Source organism: Capra hircus, chromosome 28 (assembly GCF_001704415.2).
Source record: "Capra hircus breed San Clemente chromosome 28, ASM170441v1, whole genome shotgun sequence".
In the NCBI taxonomy this organism is placed as follows: domain Eukaryota; kingdom Metazoa; phylum Chordata; class Mammalia; order Artiodactyla; family Bovidae; genus Capra; species Capra hircus.
Window position 1 is genome coordinate 41,185,544 of NC_030835.1, and position 23,653 is coordinate 41,209,196.

The 23,653-nt window shown below is 43.0% G+C and overlaps 1 protein-coding gene across 1 annotated transcript in view; it reads left to right on the top strand.

Moving 5' to 3' along the window:
• Positions 352-23,653, top strand: part of EGLN1 (egl-9 family hypoxia inducible factor 1) — a 49,271-nt gene continuing 25,969 nt past the window's right edge. Inside the window, exon 1 of the mRNA XM_005698973.3 lies at positions 352-1,640. Coding sequence (XP_005699030.3) covers positions 735-1,640 — 906 coding nt within the window. The 5' untranslated portion in view covers positions 352-734. The remainder of the gene's footprint in view (positions 1,641-23,653) is intronic.

Below are 23,653 nucleotides of genomic sequence, written 5' to 3' on the forward strand. Positions count from 1 at the left end.
TTAAGGCCGCCCAGCTCCGCGGCGACTCCGCGGCCGCGCTCTGCCCAGCAGGTGTAGGCACCGTGCGGGGCGCGGGCCCTGCTGCGGCGGCGCGGCCCCCACCCTTCCGCCGCTGGCGGGCCTGCCCCTCCGCGTCCCCAGCCCGCTTGGGGCGGGGTCAGCGGGGCCGGCGGGGGGCGCCGGAGGCGGCCCTGAGGCCCGGCTGGCCGAGTGCGGGAGCGCGGAGGCGGCCCCGGCGCCGCCCGGGCCCAGGCGCGAACGCGCGGCGGCGGCCCCTTCGGCCCTCCCCTCGCCCTGCCCCGCCCCCCGCCCGCCCGGGTCGGCGCGGGGCCGTGGTGTACGTGCAGAGCGCGCCGAGCGAGTGGCGCCCGCACGCCCTGCGCTGCTCCGCGGGCCGGGCCCGGCCGCCCGGAACGCTGAGGCGGCGGCGGGTCTCGCGCGCCGGGCCCGCGTGCCCGAGCGGTGGTCGCCGTCCGCCGCGCAGGCCGCGCTCCCTCAGCCCGCGGCGGTGATGAGGCGCTGAGGCGGCGGCCGGCGCTGCGCCGCGCGACCGAAGGACGAGGAAGCGGCCGGGCCGAGGGCGCGGGGCGCCGGTCTCCTGAGGCGAGGGGCGGCGGGCGCATGGCGCAGTGACGGCCCCTGCCGCTCCGCCCGCTCCCCGGCCCCAGGCTAGGCCGTCCGGCCGCCACCCCTCCTGCTCGGCCGCCGCCTCCACTGCCGCCGCCGTCGCCGCCATGGCCAATGACAGCGGCGGGCCCGGCGGGCCGAGCCCGAGCGAGCGAGACCGGCAGTACTGCGAGCTGTGCGGGAAGATGGAGAACCTGCTGCGCTGCAGCCGCTGCCGCAGCTCCTTCTACTGCAGCAAGGAGCACCAGCGCCAGGACTGGAAGAAGCACAAGCTTGTGTGCCAGGTCGGCGAGAACGTTCCTGCCCCCGGAACGGGCCAACAGCAGCAGCCGGGCCCCGCGCCGCCGCCCCGGGCCGCCGGAGCCGGGGAGGCCAGGAAGGCGGCGCCGCGCCGGGATCGAGCCGTCGAGGCCGCGGGCCCGCGGGCCTCCGGAGACGCGGCCAAGGCGAAGGCGAAGGCCAAGCCCACGGCCGACCCCGCGGCGGCCGCGTCCCCGCCCCGCGCGGCCCCGGGTGGTCAGGGTAGGGTAGCGGCGGCCGCCGAGGCGGAGCCCGCGAAGGAGGAGCCGCTGGCCGGCCGGTCGCTGTACGATGAGAAGGCGAACCTGTACCCGCCAAGTAACGCGCCGGGCGAGGGGCTGAGCCACGGCGGCGGCCTGCGGCCCAACGGGCAGACCAAGCCGCTGCCGGCACTGAAGCTGGCGCTGGAGTACATCGTGCCCTGCATGAACAAGCACGGCATCTGCGTGGTGGACGACTTCCTGGGCAAGGAGACCGGGCAGCAGATCGGCGACGAGGTGCGCGCCCTGCACGACACCGGCAAGTTCACGGACGGGCAGCTGGTCAGCCAGAAGAGCGACTCGTCCAAGGACATCCGAGGCGATAAGATCACCTGGATCGAGGGCAAGGAGCCCGGCTGCGAAACCATCGGGCTGCTTATGAACAACATGGACGACCTGATCCGTCACTGTAACGGGAAGCTGGGCAACTACAAAATCAATGGCCGGACGAAAGTAAGTGTGTGCTAGGGGTGGGCGCGGGGCGAGGAACGCGGTTTGTGTGTGTAAAAGGGATTTCCTTCTTGTGCAGCAACCCGTGGAGAAAACGGATATCATCCACCTACTACCGGTTCACGCACTTTGTCTAATTGTCTGGTCTTCTGGCTAAATTTAGGCTCCCCTTGAACGCTGCTGTTTTGTCTCGTCCATTACACTGTTTTAGTCGCTTCAAACGTCGCAGGAGTTGTAGCCGCGCGATGGGGATTATCGGAGTGCAACCCAGAGCAAGTGCTGGGTTCTACCTCAGGCTGGTGTTTGCATCGGCTCTTCAAGCCCCCATGCTCTTTGAACCACTCATCAGACTCTGGCTTACCCAGTCCAAGGTTGTGTGTTTAGTTAAGAATCTGCCAGCTGACCACAAAAAGGTACATTTAAAAATAAGCTTGTAGGCCAAAGACTCCTTGCATTTAGGAAGAGCTTGGCTCCTCCCCTCCCCCTCTTAGAGCTCGCATCCATCTCCCTGTCCCTACTGCTTTGAAACCCGCTACTAAACAGGAGAAGAAGTATTTCCGTTTTCAGACCTCTCTGTGTAGGTAGGTTACATTTTTAGCATAGGTTTCCGTTATTTGCTTTTGTTAGTATAATCCCTCTGTTGAAAAAGAACTGTTTAGCTTTCTGGAAAAAAATACGGAATTGGATCATGAGGGAGGGCTCACTCTAACGTCTCAATTTGATGAAATCTCTTTGTTTTCTCTTTACTATTGTAGATTTTTCCCTAACAGATTCTTTGATTCCTACCTGGTCTAATCCCTCTTCCCTCCTCAGTGCGGTGAATGATAAACTCTTTCCTTCTTTATACTCTCTTTCCGGTTGACTTCCCAGATCTTAGGCTTTTCTTTGTATCCAGTTCCACTCCAGGCCACTCTACTCCACCTTCTTCCACCATCCATCTCTGTCCGATATTGTGAGCTTGAGGAGACTGTTTACAGAGGCCATCACACGTGGGTGTTTATACCCGGCCACTGGATCTTCCCAGTAGTTCTTTTGTGTGTGTCACACCGTCGGTTTTGGCAGTCGTTATGTGTGACTCAAGGCTGGGCACAGGCAGTAGGGAAAGTTCTAAACATGAAAATCCGGTGAGAAAATACAATGCAAAGTCGAATTTATGAACTGCTGCTTCGTTGTTGGATGAAGGCACATGTCTTAGTATCATACAGTCTCAAAAAAAAAGTTGAACGCTTACTTAACTTTAAGCTGGAAGGAAACAAGGGCCTGATTAAACCTCAACTTTGGTCTTTAATGAAATTTTCATTTATATGCATGTATATTTTTCAACTTTATTATGCACCAAATCTGAATATAGCCATGAACTCTAGAGCAGGAAAAGCTTGAAGGCGTATTAATGTAACAGTACAAAACTGACCCAAGTATGTATGTAGTTGGGGCACAAGCTTAAGGTGAAGTCATGAAAAAGATAGTGTCCTAAATCTTCCTTGATCTGCTTTTCTTGGTTAATTTAGCTTTCCAAATTAAGCTAAATCCTCTTCTCTCCAATCTTCCTGTTTTTAACTGTCCTTCTCAGGGAAGGAATAGCAGTCAGCCCAGCTCTCAGAAAAGTGTCTCCTAATAGGAGGCTGTTAGGAAATAGCCACCCCCTTCCTGGGAGTGCCTGTGGCTGACGGGCCATTGAGGTTTTAAATCACCTGACTACCCAGATCATGTGAAGGAATGATGGATTTTAAACTCTTGAGATTTGATTTTAGGCTTGCTTACCTTAATTTTAGGGACACGGTTTCAGGATCTATGAATAGTCTCAGGGACTCCCTTTCATTGTACTTCTTGGATGAGAGAGGTTTTGGTAATCTTGTTTGATTGTGTGATTTTAAGCATTCCTAAAAGAAATTGAAGATGCTTACTGTCAGGAATGGGAAGGCAGTCAAATTACCAGCCACCATATAATGAGCAAACTCAGTGTGCTGTTACCAGCTTAGGTTCAATACAGACATGGTCACAGTAATTTTAATCCTATGAAGTGGGTAGTATTATTCTTACTTTATGTTTGAGGATGTTTTAGCTCCTAGCTGGCGAAGACCTACCACTTACAATAACCTAGCTGGGATTCAAACTTAGGTCATTCAGACATCAAGCCTGGTGCTTTTTCTACCATACTGAATATGGGGAGGATATTAAATGAGAAGATATAGATTGCTTAGCACACTATTGGAACTAAAATTTGCTGTACATATTTTGTTGAGAGCGTTAGTCTTGTATGTGAATAATTGTAGTTTATATTAGGACTATATAAACAGTTGTATTAGGTGACTATACAGTATTTGTTTCAGTTAGTGACTGAAAAGCCAGTTAAATTTATCTGCCTCATCATGCTTATTTCAGTATATCTCTTTCTCTTTAAAAAAAAAGTTATTTTTGGCTGTGCTGAGTCTTCATTGCTCTGCGGGCTTTCTCTGGTTGTGACGAGTGGAGGCTACTCTCTAGTTTTCATTACTGTGAATTCTCTTGTTGCAGAGTATGGTCTCGGGTGCACGGGCTTCAGCAGTTGTGGTCCACGGGCTTAGTTGCCCCATAGCATGTGGAATCTTTCCGGACCAGGGATCAAACCTGTATCCCCTGCATTGGCAGGCAGATTTTTAACCACTGGACCACCAGGGAAGTCAGTGTAACTCTTAAGAGAGGCATAATATGGGTGCTATATATTCAGACTGAATAACAACAACAATGTGATTGCAAGAGAGGGTCTTCAGTTAAGTATTTTATTGTCCTTTACAACATTATGGTGACTCTGAAAGGTACTTGCCTTGAATATGCAGTATTTTTCTCAGATTTTCACAGCAGCTCTGTAAAATATTTAGGTTGTTGGTGTATTATACCTGTTTATAGATTAGAAAAGTTAGGTCACTTGTTGGTAATCCTGCAGCATGTGTGTGTGAGTGAGTCTCTCAGTCATGTCTGACTCTTTATGACGCCTTGGACTGTAGCCTGCCAGGCTCCTCTGTCCATGGGATTCTCCAGGCAAGAGTACTGGGGTGGGTTGCCATTTCCTTCTAATCCTGCAGCATACCCGGACTTAAATTCAGGTTTTCTGACCAAGATTTGATGTTCTTCATTTACATTATCTGTTCTGTACGGTCTTTGTATATGTCAGGGCCTGCTAATGAGATGATGTATAATTTATAATTGGCTGTGGCTCATTTGGTATTTTTTCCAATCTCTCCCAAGTTTCTGCTTCCGGTATGCTTATCTGGCCGCTGTTTGTCCAGCTACTTTAAAAGAGGAACTGGAAGGGAAGGATGAAAAAAGGACAGGAACGTGAAGGAGAAAAACAGGAACATGATTGTAGTCACTGAGCTCCAGTTTCCATTTTCTCTGGTCCTTTTTTGGGATTTTCCTCCCTTCTGCCCTTAAGCTGCCCTTTAATTCTTTAATTAATGGACTTTAATGCTTTTTCACACCCTTTCTTTCATCAAGACGACTTGCTGTGGTGTCCAAGAGGAGGGAATCATGGCCTACTGATTGTGAAGAGTAACGTTGTATGGGCTACGAGAAATCATAGGTGCCTTTAACTTGTGGGGTAGAGGAAGAATACTACAGAGGAATGCAAGTCCTGGGGAAACGAGGAACTGTTCAGTACGAGCTTCCTAACCACTCTGAAGGAAACCATTTGCCTGTTAAAATAAAATTGCTAGGATCGTATACGTATTTTTCTAATTTTGTCTAAAGCTTACTCTAAGGAGTGATAAAACAAGACCAATAAGCAGCAGATTGTATTCCTGAGATTTTTCACCAGTCCCACAGTTAATTGGGCAGCTCTAGCTGATTCTGGCTTTTAGAGCAAAGGACCGACCTGATCCTTTATCATCACTACCACAGAGATGTGGTGTCAGTCCTCTTAGATACTGCGAAGAAAACCAAACAAGACTGCAGTGTGTGGGCTCAGTAGTTGGCGTTCCCTGGCTCTAGAGCTTAGACTTGGTAGCTGTGGTGCGTGGGCTCGGTTGCCCTGAGGCATGTGGCTTCCTCCTGGATCAGGGATCGGTGTGTCCTGCATTAGCAGGCAGAGTCTTTACCACTGAGCCACCAGGGAAGCCCCTGGAAGAATAGTCTTAGTAGACTGTGACAGATAGGTTCAACTCTGTAGAAAATACGTTCTGTATGGTGAGTTAGTTTACATATAGGGTAGTTTCTTTAATTCTAAAGGAGTTTTATTTTAAATTAACAGATTGTTGTTTAAATGTGTATAACTCTTATCTACTATCTAATAAGCCTCAGAAATGTCCTGAAACACCTTAGTCACACAGGAGGAGGCCATCTGAAGTGAGAAGCATAGTGGACTTTGTGCTGCGGTGACACCTGGGTTGGCTCCTGGATCTGCCAGGGTTTCTGTGTCCCCGAGCCAGTTGCTTAATCTTTCTGAGCCTCAGTTACTCCATTTGGAAAATGGTGTTAAATGATGCCTGCCTTTTCTGTCTCTCAGGCTTCCTGTGAGGAGTGTGTATAATCATGCGTGTAAAAGCACTTTTTAACTGTAAAGCACTGTGCAAAACTCGTTAACTTTTCTCATTTAAAAAAATTTCCCCTTTTTCTGATTTCTTTCTTGAAAAGAGTTCTTTGCTTTTCTTGTCTTTCTCTCATTAAAAAGCTGGAGGAAAAAAAGACTTAGAATGATCACCCATTTTTTACTTCCCCCTACACACACACACACACACACACACACACACTCACACACTCACACACACACTCACACACACACACACACACACACTTTTTTTTAAAGAGAGGAAGTAAGTCCCAGAGAGGTTAAGTGACTTGTTCAAGGTCAGAGGGCTGGTGAGTGACAGAACTGACTGACTTTTGACTGACTTCATTCTTGTACCTGCAGCTTGATGCCGCATCTCCTATGAAAGTTAACTATTCCCACGTAACTAATTTTGGCGTGTTTTGTGCCGTTTTTGAGGCTGTGCTTGAACATTTATGACTTCCTTCTCCCTTTTCTTCCCATCACTCTGCGGTTTGTTTGGCTTCTCTGATAGTCTAGTTAGAATTTCCCTCCTCTCTCTAATTCCTCCCTGACTACCCTAGGTGTTCTTTGTTCACCTCTTTTTTTGGCTCTGCTGTGAAAGCCATTTTCCCTGAAGCAGGCCTACTGTCTCTTGCTTCCCTAGTTGGAACTGTCTTCCTGCTCTGTGTTTCTGATTTATGTGTTCATTCTCTGCTTTCCTTTCCCCTTTTTCCTCTATCAGGCATGAAATCTGTCTCTGTTCATCTTCTAGCATGTTTTCTGAAGCCTCAGCCTTCCCAGTATGCCTTTGGATTGATGTTATCAGCTTAGTTGTTTTTATTTAATTTTTCTGTTTAGGCTTTTAAAGCAGCACCCACTGTTTGAGTCTGCCTTTCGTTTGCACACATTCCTGGACAGTGTTTCATAGATGCATTTTAATGCTGTGTTTGTATTCTACCTCCCTTTCCACTTTGCCCTTGTTTCTGCACTGGAAACATTGTGACTACAGGATGGCCTTCAGATCATATCGAACCATATTCATAGCTTGTCTTTGACTCTTTCTGTTCCAGCTAAAAACTTTCCGTTCTGAAAAACAAAACGAAGAAACAATTAAAAAAAAACTGACGAATGATTAACCAAAGTCTTCCCGTACAATGGTTTGTTTGATAGCATATTTCTTAATCCTGACTCTGAATTGTTCTGCTGTCTTTATTGGAATGTTTTGTGTTTCAGTTATCACACTTTTTCAGAACCAAGTCACAGTTTTTATTTCTTTTTTAAAAATGTACCCGTTTCTTTCTGGCTGTGCTGGGTCTTCGTTCTTGCGCCCGGGCTTTCTCCAGCTGTGGCGAGCAGGGGCTCCTCTGGGCTGCGGTGCACGGGCCTCTCACCGTGGTGGTTCCTCTTGCTGTGGAGCGCGGCTCCAGAGAGTGTGCTCAGGAGTTGCTGTGCAGAGGCCGCGTTGGTCTGCAGCGTGTGTGGCCTTGCCAGGTCCGGGATTGGACGCGTGTCCCCTGCGCTGGCAGGTCGATTCTTCGCCACTAGACTCCTAGGGGAGCCCCACAGTTTCATTTCTGAGCAGCTTGGATAGTATCTGTACCTTCTGTCTGTCTGCTCATAGAAATCACTATAAAATTTTCTTAGGTTTGGATTTTTCATTTTCTTTATTTAGTGTCCTCAGTCCAGTTTCTTTTCCAAAGCAAAATACATGTACTCATGGCTCCTCCTTGTCATATGCTCTGAGTCCCGTCTTGATAATCTTTTCATTTGTTTGTTGATTCACCAGATAATATGAAATGAGTACTTTCTATGTACAGGTGCTATCCTCCGAGCTAGGAGTACCTGAACAACGGGAACAAAAACGCCCCTATTCTCATGGAGCGTAAATTCCCCTTGAGGTGTGGGTTGGGGAGAGGGAGTTAATAAAGAGATGTGTAAGTAAGTACATGACGTGTTAGATGGTAAATATTAAGACAAGAAACTGAACTGGATAAGGACCGAGTGATGATCAAGGCGGGTATTCTTTTACATAGGATTGGTTACAGAAGACTTGAATGAGGTGAAGGGGCCTGGGTTCTAGGGAAACGTGGGAGAGCATTCCAAGTAAAAGTATTAAATCGCCAGAACTGTGACCCTGACGTGGAACGTGCTTGGTTTGTTCAGAAAACAGTGAGGAGAAGGTCACTGCGGTCACAGTGGAGGGAGAGAGGGAGAGAGCATGATAGAGGTGGGCAGTGAAGAAGGGGCTGGGAAACGGTCATTTCATGGAGTATTTCGACTTGAAGCCACGGCGAGAGCCCTGGGTTCTATGCTGGGTGCTCTGGGAGGCCGCTGGAGAGTTTTTTCTGGAAGACCTTGGTGGCTGCTGTGTGAGAGTACACAGGAGGGAGCAAGAGTGGAAGCAGGAGAAGCGGGAAGGAAATGCTCGCAGCAGCCTTGGCTCTAGGAGGCTTTCATTAGAGCAGTAGCTGCAGACCTGCAGATATTTTGAAAGCAGAGTCAGTGAGATTTATTGGCGGATTAGATGGAGGAATGAGAGAAAGGAAGGAGCTGAGGACGCCTCCAGGTTTTGGCTTGAGCAATTGGAAGGAAATAATTACTATTTTATCTTGCTCTGACTCTCCTGCATTTCTCCTCTTGCCCCACTTTTTAACCTTCCATTTATAGCAGAAATTGTTGACACTTTTTTCGCAGCCAAAGCCAGAAGAAAAAAGTTCCATGCTCTACTTCACATTCCTTCAAGCTGGCGGTGCTCACTGCTACCACTGCTGACCTCCCCGCAACGTCCTCCCCTTTCCGGAGGCTTTCTGGCAGCTTGGCTCCTGTGCTCCACGTGCCCGCCCTGGGGCTGCTGTGGGATCCCTGCAGGATGTCTTGAGGCGCTTCTGGTGCTGTCCGCAAGTAGCGCTGTGCTCACTCAAGATGGCTTGTAGATACAAATCCACGTGAAAAGAATTACACAGATTCTGAAATTTAGGGAATCACTGGAGAAAATTGGATGGTTCAGCGTGAGAGACAAGCATGCTGCTGCTGCTGCTAAGTCACTTCAGTCGTGTCCAACTCTGTGCGACCCCATAGACGGCAGCCCACCAGGCTTCCCCGTCCCTGGGATTCTCCAGGCAAGAACACTGGAGTGGGTTGCCATTTCCCCCTCCAGTGCATGAAAGTGAAAGGTGAAAGTGAAGTCGCTCAGTCGTGTCCGACTCTTAGCGACCCCATGGACTACAGCCTAGATTTAGATTAAACTTCAGAATAAAATTAGGAACAGAACGTCTTCATTTAAACCCGCTGTTGGAAGTAAAGCCCCTGTAGAAAATTGAGGGAGAATGACCATAAAATATAAAAAATAATGCCTGATACATTGGTGCAGACAGCTGTTTTCCGCCTTTCTGCCTCCCTTCTCGCTCCTCTCAGTACATCTGTGGGCTCTCTGACTGGTTTATGCTCCCACAGTTCAGATCGCCCACATCCCTTTGCGTTTAGCTTAAGTCCCATTCCCCATCCCCGTACCTCCCTCAACTCTGATCCTCCACTGATCTCGCTTTTCTCAAAAACTTTTATGTATCTTTTATTCCCGAAGTATTTTCTCCAGAAAGTTCTAAGGACAAGGAACTGTTTTATACTATTCTGTCTTACACAAGACAGAAAACCTTTCGTTGTTCTTGTTATTTATTATTCACATGTTAACATTCAGTGAACTGCCCTCAACCTGTACCTCTCTCCTCTGCTGCCCCTCTTTCCGCATCATCTTACTACAGTAAGACTTTTTGAAAGTCTATGAGCGTTTTCATCCTATTGTGGTCAACTCTCCTTTCTGTACTTACTATGCTATTTCTAGTCCCTATTTTCCTGATAAAAATAACCCAGGCCAACATGGCCTGAACTATTTTTAACTGCAAGTACTGGGAGAAAGTTCTGAAAGTGAAGTGAAGTTACAGCCACTGTGGTAGAACCCTACACATCCATTAATCTCATGGGGAAAGGCATGTACTTCTTTCTTCCTTCAACCCCAGTGAGAATCCCCAGGGAACATGTGTCACTTTAGAACAAAGCTACATAGTAGACTCGATGAAGTGACCTCTCACACACTCCTCTTGAAGCTTGTGTCTAGCAAGCTGACACAAAGCTCATCATGTTTATGCCATGGGACTGATGTGCAAAGTAAGTTTTTCAAGAGCAAAATCATCATAGTTTTGATTTGGTTTTAGTATTTGGTAATTTATTCAGAATTTCAGATCACATTAAAGGAGGTTTAAGAGTTTTTTTTTTTTTTTTTAACAAGAGAAGGCATGAGTTAAACAAGATGAGAAATATTTCTTTATGATCAGAAAATCTTTGGGTTTAGCCATATCCATGCGTTTAGTCAGCTTCGGGGAGCCGGTTGCTCTGCTTGTGTTAAAGGAGGCAGTGCACGTGATGGAGACTGTGCGGTATAAAGGTCATTTGAGTTTGGTCTTGAAGTGCATTCATACGTTTTATGCTTAAAAAGAATTTCACTTTCCAATTTTGCTTAACTTTGGTATTTAAAATGTATTTTCATTCTCTGAGAACAATTTTTTAGGTGGAAGAAAGAAGCCTGAAGATGTAATATTTACCACAGATAATACATGTGCAAAGAATGGGTGTAGTTTTGGATGATTATAATCCAGAGTATTTGGAATCAAATCTCTAAAAAAAAAATTTTGGCTAAAAATCACATACGGTAATAAAATAGCACCCTGTCCAATAGTTTACAGGGTTCCCCGCCGCCAAGATAATTACATACACTTGTTCGTAGCTTTCTTTTGTATCTGGACCCCTTTAGGGGTCTAATTTTAGCCATGTGCCTTCTTACTCTAAAAATGAACATACATGCCTGTTTTGCCTATACTAAAGCCAACCCATAGATCCTGTAGTAAGAATCTCTGTTTTAAGACGAGTTCTAAAGAACAAAACAAAACATTTTTAAGCATTTCATGTCTGGTTATGTTTATTCAGTTGCTGTTGTTGCTCCATGTCCACAGAACTATGCTTTGAATCCCTTCCCCCATCCCATGAAAATAGTCAATTTAAGTTATGGAGACCCAGATAAAGGATAAATTTTATAACTTAAATCTAGTGGTGTATTGCGGACATGACTGAAGCGACTTAGCAGCAGCAGCAGTGGTGTGTATGTACAGACTTCTGAAAGATGTTTGCCTTGTACTGTCTGGTTGTAAAACAGAACAGAGTTAACTGATGTGTACCACGATGGAAACCATGACCTCAGCGAGAATGCCTTCCCAGAGGACATACCTCCACAAGCACGTCTGCTAGGTTATCCTTGCTTTAGAATTCTGGATGTGCAGTTTTGGCATAAAAGACTGAGGTTATTACCAAAAAATAATACTGGATTATGATTCTTTGTCTTCTTTCCCTTTACACTGTCTTGTTTCCTACTCCCACTGAATATGTTCATGTATATTTCACTTTTTTTTTTTACTTGTAACTGGCATGTCAGTAAGATTAAATCTGAATTTTAAAAAAAATAGAAACTGTGGTAGTAATAGAGCACTAGGGCTGGGAGTGGGGAGCAGTACCCTCATAACAAAAATGAAACTAGACTCATGTTGGTTGGTTTTGTTTTTATTAAAAATAGTTCCTGTAACTGTTAGATTTGAAGGATCTTTTGATAGTTTTGGTAGAAAATATTTTAAAGATGTGTGAGAATAATTTGTCTATCTTGTTTTCAGGAACTGTGCTTTCGTGTTGCATAATAACTTTGAGCTTGGTCTCTGATATAAAGATCCTTGCAGGTGTTTCTTTGTCTCAGAAGTGTCTGGGGACAGGGGTGATTGCTGATAGAAGCCAGGAGAGGGATTCGGACCTGCTCGCAAGGCAGTGCTTGTCATTGGGCTTTCTGAGCGCTGAGCAAGTCACTCAGCACCCCTCCCAGCCTCTTTGTCTCTGAAATGGGAATAATGCTGACCTGATTAACAGGATAAGTGTTGAATCATTGGTGATTGTAAGAAGGTGACTGACTTTTTCGCGCTCCGCAGTGCCTTTTCGATCACTAAGCCTTGGTCTTGGCTCTCCTCAACTCTACACCTTTGCCCCCATTCATTGTGTTGGTACAGCTTTCTTGTTCATTTGCTCAGTCGTGTCTGATTCTTTGCAACCCCATGGACTACAGCACACCAGGCTTCCCTGTCCTTCACCATCTCCCGAGCTTGCTCAGACTCATTTCCATTGAGTCAGTGATGCCATCTAACCATCTCGTCCTCTGTTGTCCCCTTCTCCTGCCTTCAATCTTTCCCGGCATCAGGGTCTTTTCTAATGGGTCAGCTCTTCGAATCAGATGGCCAGAGTATTGGCGCTTCAGTTTCAGCATCAGTCTTTCCAATGCATATTCAGGGTTGATTTCCTTTAGGATTGACTGGTTTGATCTCTTTGCTGTCCAAGGGATTTAGCATCATCTTAACATCACACATTCAAATTCAGTTTTAGATTAAGAATTCTTAACTTGCTTTTAATGGGATTCATACGTGCCTGCTAAGTCTCTCCAGTCTTGTCTGACTCTGTGTGACGCTATGGTCTCTAGCCTGCCAGGCTCCTCTGTCCCTGGGATTCTCCAGGCGAGAATACTGGAGTGGGTTGCCATGCCCTCCTCCAGGGGATCTTCCTGACCCAGGGACTGAACCTGAGTCTCATGTCTTCTATGTCTTCTTCATTAGCTGGCAGGTTCTTTACCACTGAGCCACCTGGGAGACCTTTTAATGGGATACCAGAACCATATTTTTATTTAAAAGGAATCTGTTGTTACTTGGGAAGTTGGCTCATAGGCATTGTGGAAACAGACTGGTCAGTTGATAAGGGCACCTTGAACTGAATTTCAGAAATTGTGTTACATCATGTGTAATGAAATAACTCAGTCTGAGGGACACCTGGATCAAAGGCTCTTTCTCTCCATGTTCTCCCCTTTAGCACAATGAAGTCAAATGGCAATGGATATTTTATTTATAATCATTAACTGAATCATTTAAGGTGCATTTAAAAAACTGAAACCTTTAGATGTTAATTTTAGAGGTAGTCATGCATACAAATGAGCAAGTACCTATAAAGTGGTTGGATCATATCTCACACAAATCTATACTTATTTTATAGTTATTATGATATAAACATAGGTTAGATCATTTTGTAATTTGTTGATAGTATTTACCTTATATATTTATCTTATATATTATATATTTATCTTATATAGGCTATGGAGCTTTTAAAACAGTTTGAGAAGGTAGTTCTTCCTTCTCTAAAATAGTGAGGGGGGTTATTGGAGTAAGCTTTTTTTCAGTCATGCTTTATGTCTTTTTTACCCTTAGTAATATTTTTTGGCTATTATCATTTTGTAGAATTACTTTGGTGTTTGCAGTGTTGAATTTGACTCATAATAATTGTGCTTCTAGTGAAAAATGCATTTTAAGAACCTCGTGTTATCCTCGATTTAAAAAAAATTGCTTATATTTTTCACATTTTTTCCTAAAATTGATCATTTTTAACAGTTGAAACATGAAACCAGTAAGATATGAACTATTTTAATATATTATGGGAAACAACTGTTTTATGTTGATACTAGACAAAATTATTTGTTTACAAATAAAGCTTATTTGGAATAGAGACTTGAGAGGAGAGTGAAGTTAAATTGCATATGTCCATAGCTGTACTTTTTTTTTTTTTATGTACTTTTTTTTTTTAAGAAAAATATGCTATCTAGATATAGAAGAGTAATTCTTTGAATTTTACAGTACTTTTTATAATTTAATATATTTAGATTAAATACTTGGTAATTTCGTGCTTGCTATCTTTTCAGTTTGGAAATTGCTGTATATCTTAACTGTAAAGATCTTACATATAAAAGAAAGATTGCTGCTTTATTTGACATTTTATATGTTGTCTGATAAAAAAAATGAATTGCTTCAAAATACATGAAGGCAAAACTAATAGAATAGAAAGGGACAGTAGATAAAAATTAGAGGTGGAGATTTCAATACTTTGTTCTAGTAATTGTTAGAACCAAGCAAATAGATTATCAGCAAGCATGTATAAAATATTTGAACACTGTCAGTCAACTTGACCTAATTGACAACTGTTGAACACTCCTCAAAATTACAGAATAAAATACTTGCTTTGTAAACACACATGGGGAATAGACCGTGTGCTGAGCCATAAAACAGGTCTCAGTGGACCTGAAAGGATTGAAATCATTTAGAGGCTGTTCTTAGACCACAGAAGAATTAAGTTAGAAGTAAAGAATAGGAAGAAATATTGAAAATCTCATATATGTGGAAATTGTAAAACATATTCCTAAAAAATCTATAAGTCAAAGAAGTAATAGATATAGACATAGAGGTCAATGGGCAGGAATAAGAATCTAGAAATAGACTCACATTGAAAACATCAGTTGATTTTTGTTGTTGTTGCTGTTTACAAAAACACTAAGCAGGATAGTATTTTTTTTTTTAATAAATGGTTTTGGAATAGGTGGATATCTATATGGAAAAAGTAAACATGACCTTTACCTCACTTCATACACAAAGAATTAAGTCAGAGTGGATCATTAACCTTAATGTAAGACAAACGTTTTTAAAAGAAGATAAGAGAAAATCTTTATGACCTTGAGATAGGCAAATTTCTTAAGGCAAAAAAAAAGATGAACCATAAAAGAAAAAAACTGACAAATTTAACTTTTGCTTATTGAAAAACACCATTAAAAAAAAAAACAAGCCCTTTTAGGAGAAAAGGGTTTTATATAATATGTTATATATACATATATATATATATAACATATCTGACATAAAATAATACTATGTGTTGTATTTATAAAAGATATCTGACAGAAACTTTTATCTGTAATATAGGAAACTTTCATTAAATTCAGTAACAAGGAGGGAAACTGCCCAACAGAAAAATAGGCCAAAGATTTGAAGAGATAATCCACAAAAGAAAATATGTGAATGACCGAGTACTTGAAAAGATTCTCAACATCATTGGTTATTAGGGAAATGAAAATTAAAGCACAGTGAAAAAGCACTGTACATACACTATAAAATGGCTAAAATTTAAAATACTGACGATTCCACCTTTTGGCAAGGATATGAAACAGCTGGAATCCTTATACGCTGATCATTCATTCATCATTTGTAGGGATGCAGAATGGTATGGCCACTTTGGGCAACAGGTCAGCCACTGCCCCAAAACTTAAATACATATGAACTCATCATATGACCCTAAGTATCTAAGGATTTCACTTGTAAGTATCTCCTGAGAGAAACAAAAACATATCCAAAGACATGAGTATTATTCATTATCATCAAAAATAGAAACAACCCAAAATGTCCATTATCTGGTGACTAGATAAATAAAATGTGGTACATCATACAGTGGGATACTCTTCAGCCATAAAATGAACTACTCTTTTATGCAACAACATGGATGAATCTCAGAAGCGTTGTGTTCAGCGAAAGATTGTACCATAAATTATTTAGCTCCTTGTGATCGAAGTTTGGGTTATTTCTGATTTTTTTGCTATGACAATTAATTCTGCATCAGATATTCTTAAAGGGGAACCGTGTGCATTTTAGTAATGTTTTTATAAGAAAAATTTCTAGAAGTAGTAATAGAATTGCTGAGTTGAAGATTTTTGTTTCCTTACATTGCCAACGTTTACTTAATGTTTATTATGTACCACGCACTATGATAAGTACTCCTTCTGCCCAGATTTTCTTGTTTAATTTTTACAATAACTGTATGAAGTATAGGTACTATTATTTCCTTATATTACAGTTGAGGAAACTGAGGCACAGATTAAAAAAAAAAAGTTCCAAGTCACACAGCTAGAGACTTACAGAGCCAGGGCACAAAGTGGGATGGTCTGACTCCAGAGCTTGACCTCCTGCATACGACATATGAAGTAGTTTTCTGTTTATGCATGTTTTAGGGGAATTGTATTTACTTTTAGGTTTCCTACCCATTACAGAAATATCTTAATTTTAAAACACTGGGGATAAGGCAAGCCTTTCTTTTTCCTAACTGAAATAATTTCAGAAATGCACTATTGGAATGTTGTTTAAGATAGACAAAGTCATAGTCACAAAAAATACCAGTTGTTCACTTCAAGGAACACTGTTTTGATAGTATACAAACGCAGCATACAATTCTTTGGGCAGGTCAGTTTTTTCATGTAGGTCATAGAAGATATTGGTCAAGTAGTAAAATTAACCTTTACTTAGATTGTGGTTCAGTCGTGCTGCTGCTGCTGCTGAGTCGCTTCAGTCGTGTCCAGCTCTGTGCGACCCCGTAGACGGCAGCCACCAGGCTCCGCCCTCTCTGGGATTCCCCAGGCAGGAACACGAGTGGGTTGCCATTTCCTTCTCCAGTGCATGGAAGTGAAAAGAGTCGTGCAGTTGTGTCTAACTCTTTGTGATCCTGTGGACTGTAGCACGCCAGGCCTCCTTGTATCTCACCATGGGGAGGCCTGGTGTGCTCCATTTTCAAATAGGCCATGTATGCAAAAGAGGTAGTTCCTTTAAGTGTATAAGCTTTGCACTGGAATCGTGTTAATGTCAGCAACCCACTATAAATCTTCTGAATCAGAAATTTTGAATCCTAGGTGAAGGCCAGACAACTTCTTAAAACTGAATAGAGTTTCTAATTCATTTTTGGGTCCGAGAAAACTTATGTAAGGTATATTCTTGATCAGTAGGAGAGATTAAAAAAAATGTGACATGTCATGTCTCAGATACCCAAAGGACATTTATTAACTATTCTAAATACCTCTTAACAACCAATAAGTTAGCAAAAAGAAATCTTTTGTTAATGAAAGCAGCTGGTTTACATTTTTTTGATTATATTAATCCCATAAATTAATGTCCTCTCATCTTTTTTCTCCCAGGGCTTTTACTAGTAGGTGATACTATCTGCCTTCACTTGGTCATCATTTATTTATTCCTCAACCTACTTGTAACATGACATGTGCTTTCAAGTGATGTTCTAAAAGGAAGGAATGGTTTTAAGTTATTACTACTCTGGTACATGAGGACCTGTCCTTTGCTCTCTCCTGCCTTGATTCTCCTTTGTTACTCTGTAGCACTTGACTGGAGGGAGTGTGGTATAACTGGCGAAGAATGTAGGGTTCAGAGGCAGAATGCCTGGATCCTAAGCCTTCCTCTGCCATTGGCTAGCTGTGTGATGCTACCAAGTTACCCGCCTTGTTTTCACATTTGTTTCATGGGATAACAGTAGTACTCATGTCGTGATTGTGGCGAGGACTAAATGAGTATGAAAAGCGTTGTAGCTGGCACGTGGTAAGCTATCAGAATTCTCACCTGTTGTTATCCACCCGTCCCTTTTTCTTTCTCTTTCCTTAGCTGACATGATACTGCACTGCTCTGGCTTTCTTAATTCTCAAACTATTCCTTCTCTGCTGGCTTCCTTCTAAGTGCAGGTACTTCCCTCTCTTTGGCATCAGCTTTCTTCTCTTTACACGTGGTATGGAGATCGGGCACTGGCTTTGCGATCAAGTAGACCTGGGTTTCAGTTCTACCCCTGCTGCGTATTAGCTGTATGACCTCCAATTTTAACCCGAATCCTTTCTGAGCTTAGGTTTTTGTTCTGTAAATTAAGGGCAGTTCCTTTTTTCAGGATTATTGGGAGGATTAAAGGTAACAAAATCTTCAGGATAGGGCTGAGCTGATGGATCTGCTGCTTCTGCTGTCATTTCTGGCTTGTCTCATCCACTTGATCTCATCCAGTTCTGTATCTTCAGATACCCAGGTTAGATTTTCTTCTCCCACTGTGTACTTTCTGTATTTCTTACTGGTATTTTAGAGTTTTCCTGTCTGATATCAAATAACTCCTCTGTCATCTTCCCTGGGAAACTCGCTCTTCATTGTGTGTCCGTTTCCGGTCATCCTCCCAGTCATGGCGCCTTAGCACTGGACTGATTCGTACCTTGTTTCAGCCTGTCTCTGCTTCCTCTTCCAGTTCGGGTTCCACTCTCACCAGCACAGCACTGGGTTCACACGCCCATCTTCGGCTTTCAGTTCGCACTGTCCTTTTGTGTCTGTTTCCCAACAGCCGTATATGTCATTTCCCTGTTTGCAGTATTCCATGTTCTCCCTAATCCATCCTTTACTTTTATCTTTACATTCATCCTCCTAAAGTGGGCGTCAGCGAGGTTTTCCAAAAGGGTTACATGTTTTAGGCTTTGTGGGTCAAACATTCTTTGTTGCAGCTGCTGAACTCTAAACGGGAAAGCAGCCATAGGCACTGTGTAAGTGAAAGAGCATGGCTGTGTTCCAGTAAAACTTCATTTACAAAAATAGGAGGTGAGCTAGCTTGGCCCGTAGGTCAGAGTTTGCTGACTGCTGTCGTAAATGACGAGCCAGGTCATTGTCAGTGCTTGCTTATATGACCTCAGGCGTTCTGTAGCTTGAAGCTAAAGCTGAGTCCCTCAGCTTAGTGCTCGAGATCTGCCTCGAGTTAGCTTTATTTCCCTTTACTCCTTGTCACACGTTGTTTATTTTAGCAAATGGAACGACCTGTTCTTTGGACATGCCTTGCTTAATTAGGGCGTCTCATGGTTCTTTTGTTGGTTAAGGTCTTAGAGTAAGCACTCTGTGTATTCTTTTAAAATTTTCTCCCTCCCTACCTTTCTTTCTTGAAATAATTTCCTTTTAAAAATACTGCCAGGTAGAACAGTCTTCCTAGCGACCTACTTTCCTAGTCTTATCTAAGGTATTTTTTGGTTTTAAGTGTTTTACTTCTCATTGTTTGGAGAAGAAAAATATGATGCAAGGTTCCAAAAATATTAATTCTCATACCAGTTGCTCTGAATGGTAGTTCCTAATACTTTCTTAGTTATTCTAATGTGTGTGTAAGGGATACAGTGGTACATGGAAGTTCTTAGGAAAATAGCTTTAGATCTGATGGGCTTAGAGCTCCCCTGGTAGCTCAGCTGGTAAAGAATCCGCCTGCAATGCAGGAGACTCCGGTTCGATTCCTGGGTCGGGAAGGTCCTCTGGAGAAGGGATAGGCTGCCCACTCCAGTATTCTTGGGCTTCCCCGGTGGCTCAGCTGGTAAAGAATCCACCTGCAATGTGTGAGACCTGGGTTCAGTCCCTGGGTTGGGAAGATCCCCTGGACATGGGAACAGCTGCCCAGTCCAGTATTCTGGCCTGGAGAATCTCATGGACTGTATATATATAGTCCATGGGGTTGAGCGACTTTCACACACAGTGAAGGACTTAGTGGCAGTTTCTTTAGAACCTGTTGTGACCTCTGTATAATGGTATTTCATTTTGCCTACCTCAGCCTTTGAGATCTTCATTTTTTCCTCCCCAAATATATCAGTATATTCTGAAATATTTGGAAATAAAGTGCAGGCATGATACCTGTTACCTTAGTACATTATTTTGTATAAGCACACAACTATAATCTAATTAGGAAATTAACACCGATATAATTGTATTATTTAATATACAGATCCTACTCTGATATGGTAGCTGATTCCAGTAATGTCTGTTGTAACAAATGAAACCTTAGACCATGCATCACATTCAGTTATCATGCCTTTTACGTCTCCATTGATCTGAACTAGTCCCTCAGATCTCCTGTTTCATGACTAACATTTTTGAAGTGTACAGGCCTGTTATTTTGTAGAATGTCCTTGAGTTTGGGTTTCTCTGACATTGTCTGACCATTCGATTAGGGTTATTCGTCTTTGTCAGGAATATTATTCAGGTGTTGCTGTGTTCTTCTCAGTGCCTCTTACCAGGAGGCAAGTGATACGGACTTGTGCCTTTACTGAAGAACATCTCTGTTTGATCTTGTGTATCAACTTGGTGAACACATCCCTTATGAGCCCTTGGAGCTCTTCCTAGTAACATTCTAATTCCTTCAGTTAATATTTTTTAGTACTTTCTCTAGACATGTGCTGGGGGCATAAAGACAAGTAACGCACAATCCTCATCTTAACTGTACTCACGGTGTAATGCAGGAGTCAGCAGATTTTTTTTTTCCCCAAAGGGCCAGATAGTAATTATTTTAGGCTTTGTGGGCTAGATGGTCTCTGTTGCAACTACTCGAATCTGTCGTAACACAAGTGGCTAACCATGGAATAGGTTGCAAAATGGAAATTACTAGTTAAGATAAAATGGAACCTTGCAAAAAATGTCTTGTTTATGGTGAGCTTCTTAGATCTGTATCAGCAAACCCTTCTGCTGTTTGCTGGAAAACTTTGACAAGCACTGCTAGGCATTTGGAGCCATGGAAGGATTAGGGGCATGCAGTGACATTAGATTTTGATTTTAAGTTAACTTGGATGGAATATGGAGAATGATACAGAGCAGGTCATAGCAATCCTGGAAGCAAGGAGAGGAGTCAAGAGGCTGTTAATAGGAATCCAAGAAAAAGATTTAGGACCTCTTTTAAAATAGAATTAATAGAGGTGGAGATATCCATACATACTTAGCAAAAGATGTTTGATCTAATTGATGATATAAGCAAGGGCAGTGGAGGAGGAGAAGTCAGAAATGATTTGTGAGCTTCTCTAGGGAAATTGGTGGACCGAGGACACCACTTGGTAAAGGAAGGCTATATGAAGAACAGCAACTTGAAGGCCAGGGAAGGCAGGCAGGTAAGCTGTTTTGGAATTGTTGCGTTTAATAAGCCTGTGTAGATACAAGTGGAAATTGTTTTATAGGTCTAAGGCTGCAGAGAGCCATCTAGACTAGGGCGGTTAGCATATATATCTTAGCCGAAGCCACAGGATTGACTGAATGCAGTCCCCTGGAGAAAGCAGTCTTCACAGCAATGATAGTGCTAATTACAGAAGCCTTGTGGGAAACAAAACTCTTCACTGGTGGAGAAAGGGCATGAGGGGAAAGTGTATTGAAAGAAAAGGAGGGAAACCAGAAGACAGTGGTGTTTTTAGAAACCAAGGAAGAATAGAAAATTGACAGTATTAAGTACTGCAAAGAGGGTTAATTAGGATTAGAACAGGAGGCATGCAATGCTTTTATTAAAAAGGTTGGGGGGCATAGTTTGGGACTTTGCTTGCGGTGACTTCAGTGAGTTGAATGGTAGGTGAGAAGATGTAGGCAAGGACCAGTCTTCTTGAACTTGAATCAGTGAGTCATTTGAATATTTTGTTAAAGTAGAAATTCTGAAATCAGTGAGTCTGGGTGAATCCCAAGATTCTGCATTTCCAACAACTTCCCAAGCAGTGGAAATGCTGCCATTCTGAGAACTACACAGACCTACAGTTAACAGATTGTGCATTGACGGCATCCCAGGGCACTGTAGCTAACTCACAGGGGTGCCATGACTATTTTTAAATTTCAAGGGAAGTACAGTAGTATCTCTTGGACACCACACTGTATTCCTTTTGGTGCTGTCATACCTTTGTGAAGCTGGGTTTTCAGTGTTTACTCTTATTTAAAAAAAAAAAAAGTAAGTACTGCTTAAAAATCAGTATGAAACAGGAAATGAGCCTGATTCCACAATTTGAAAAATTATGCAGTGCCTGACAGATGCTAAATTATTAGGATTTAAGTACTTGCTAAGTAGTTTGGCCCGTATTCCTTAATAAAGTGAACCATCAGATATTTCTTTTGGCCTACGAGTGCCATGAAAAAATTACTGTGACACTAATTACTCTTGAACCAAAAAAATTTGGGAACCGTTGGTGTAACTGTTCTTCATAGAAACTTATTGTGGAGCAAAGCAACTGGAGATTGGATGGTAGCTGAAAAGGGGCTTATTTTAAAGTATTGAGAGAAAAGACAGGTATGTTACCTGCTGGGGGAGGGAGTAGCTGAGAGAGAAACAGATCTGAAGATACAGCAGATAAAGAAAGGTGTTAACTTGGAGTGAAAGGTCTCTGAGGAGATGAGACGGGATGGAATCTGGACCCTGCTTTCCCAAACCTTGGAAAAGGAAATAGCAACCCACTCCAGTATTCTTGCCTGGGAAGTCCCATGGACAGAGGAGTGTGGCAGGCTTATTAAGTCCATGGAGTCACAGAGTCAGACACAGCTGAGTGCCTTCACTTCCACTTTCCCAAACCTTGCTCCAAACGTGCAGCATTGGTTTGCTGCAAGAAGTACAGAATCTCACATCCCATTCCAGACCTCCTAAATCAGAAAGTGGATTTTCAGTAAGATTCCTAGGTGATTAAATGCATGTTAAAATTTCAGAAGCACCATATAGGCAGGATTATCCCTCCATAGGAGAAAGAATGACCCTTTTTAAAACTCCATCACCATGTGTGTCTTGTACACACCAGCCATTCTGACTGAGGAAAGTGAGTTAATGAGGCCTATAGATTTAGATACATTCTAAGAAGCCTGAGAGTAAGAAGCTGAAGTTTCTACCTGATTGCCTTAATTACCTCAGGTAAGTAGGAAACATCTCCGCATCATTGAATTGAAAAGTTGGAGCTGAAATAATGGCTGGAAGAGGTGAGTTATAGAATATCCATTTTGAAGAGTGCAAACAAATCGACTAGGAATATAGAAATTAGCAAGCAGTTCTGAAGATCTGGCTGAGGTCAGAGACTACTTTTAGTTGGATAGAGACTACTTTTAGTCTGCATGGTTATAACCTTTTCCAGTGGTGCTGAATATCTTGGGGTATAAATTTGTTAGTTTGCAGGGTGAGGTTAAGGGAAAAATAAAAGGGCTAACCAAAACTCTGTCCTGGATAAAAAAAGAAAGAAATCACAAGGAGAAATATGAGAAGCGGGGTAGAAGGATTGGAGGTCTTGAAAGCCAATGAGAAGGTCACACGTCCTGGGTTTGGAGTTCTGCCCTATTCCTGTCTACCAGGAAAAGGTAAATTCTTTTTGTCAGGCTGTAGAGGTCTATCAGGACTTGGTGACTGATTGGCTAACAGGGAAGAATGGCTAGAATGACTCCTAGAGTTCTGGTTTTAGAGGCTGCTTTACAGTGCACTTGTATTAGTGAGGAATTGCTCTCCAGTGAAGCAGGTTGTTTTTTTTGGATGGGGAAGTGTGGAGTCTACCCGTGTACTTTCTGACTCTATGTGAATTTGACTCTTCTGGGTACCTCGTGTAAGTGGAATCATCATACAGTATTCGCACTTCGTGTAGATAGGAATGTATTTTTTCTTTTTAATTAAATTTTTATTGAAGGATAATTGCTTTACAGAATGTTGTTGTTTTCTGTCAAACCTCAGCGTGAATCAGCCATAGGTATACATATATCCCCTCCCTTTTGAACCTCCGTCCCATCTCCTGCCCCGTCCCACCCCTCTAGATTGATACAGAGCCCCTGTTTGAGTTTCCTGGCCCATATAGCAAATTCCCATTGGCTAGCTCTTTTACATATGGTAATACAAGTTTCCATGTTATTCTTTCCATATATCTCTCCTCTCCTCTCCCCATCTCCATAAGTTTATTCTCTCTCTGTTTCTCCATTGCTGCCCTGTAAATAAATTCTTCAGTACCATTTTTCTAGATTCCATATATATGTGTTAGAAT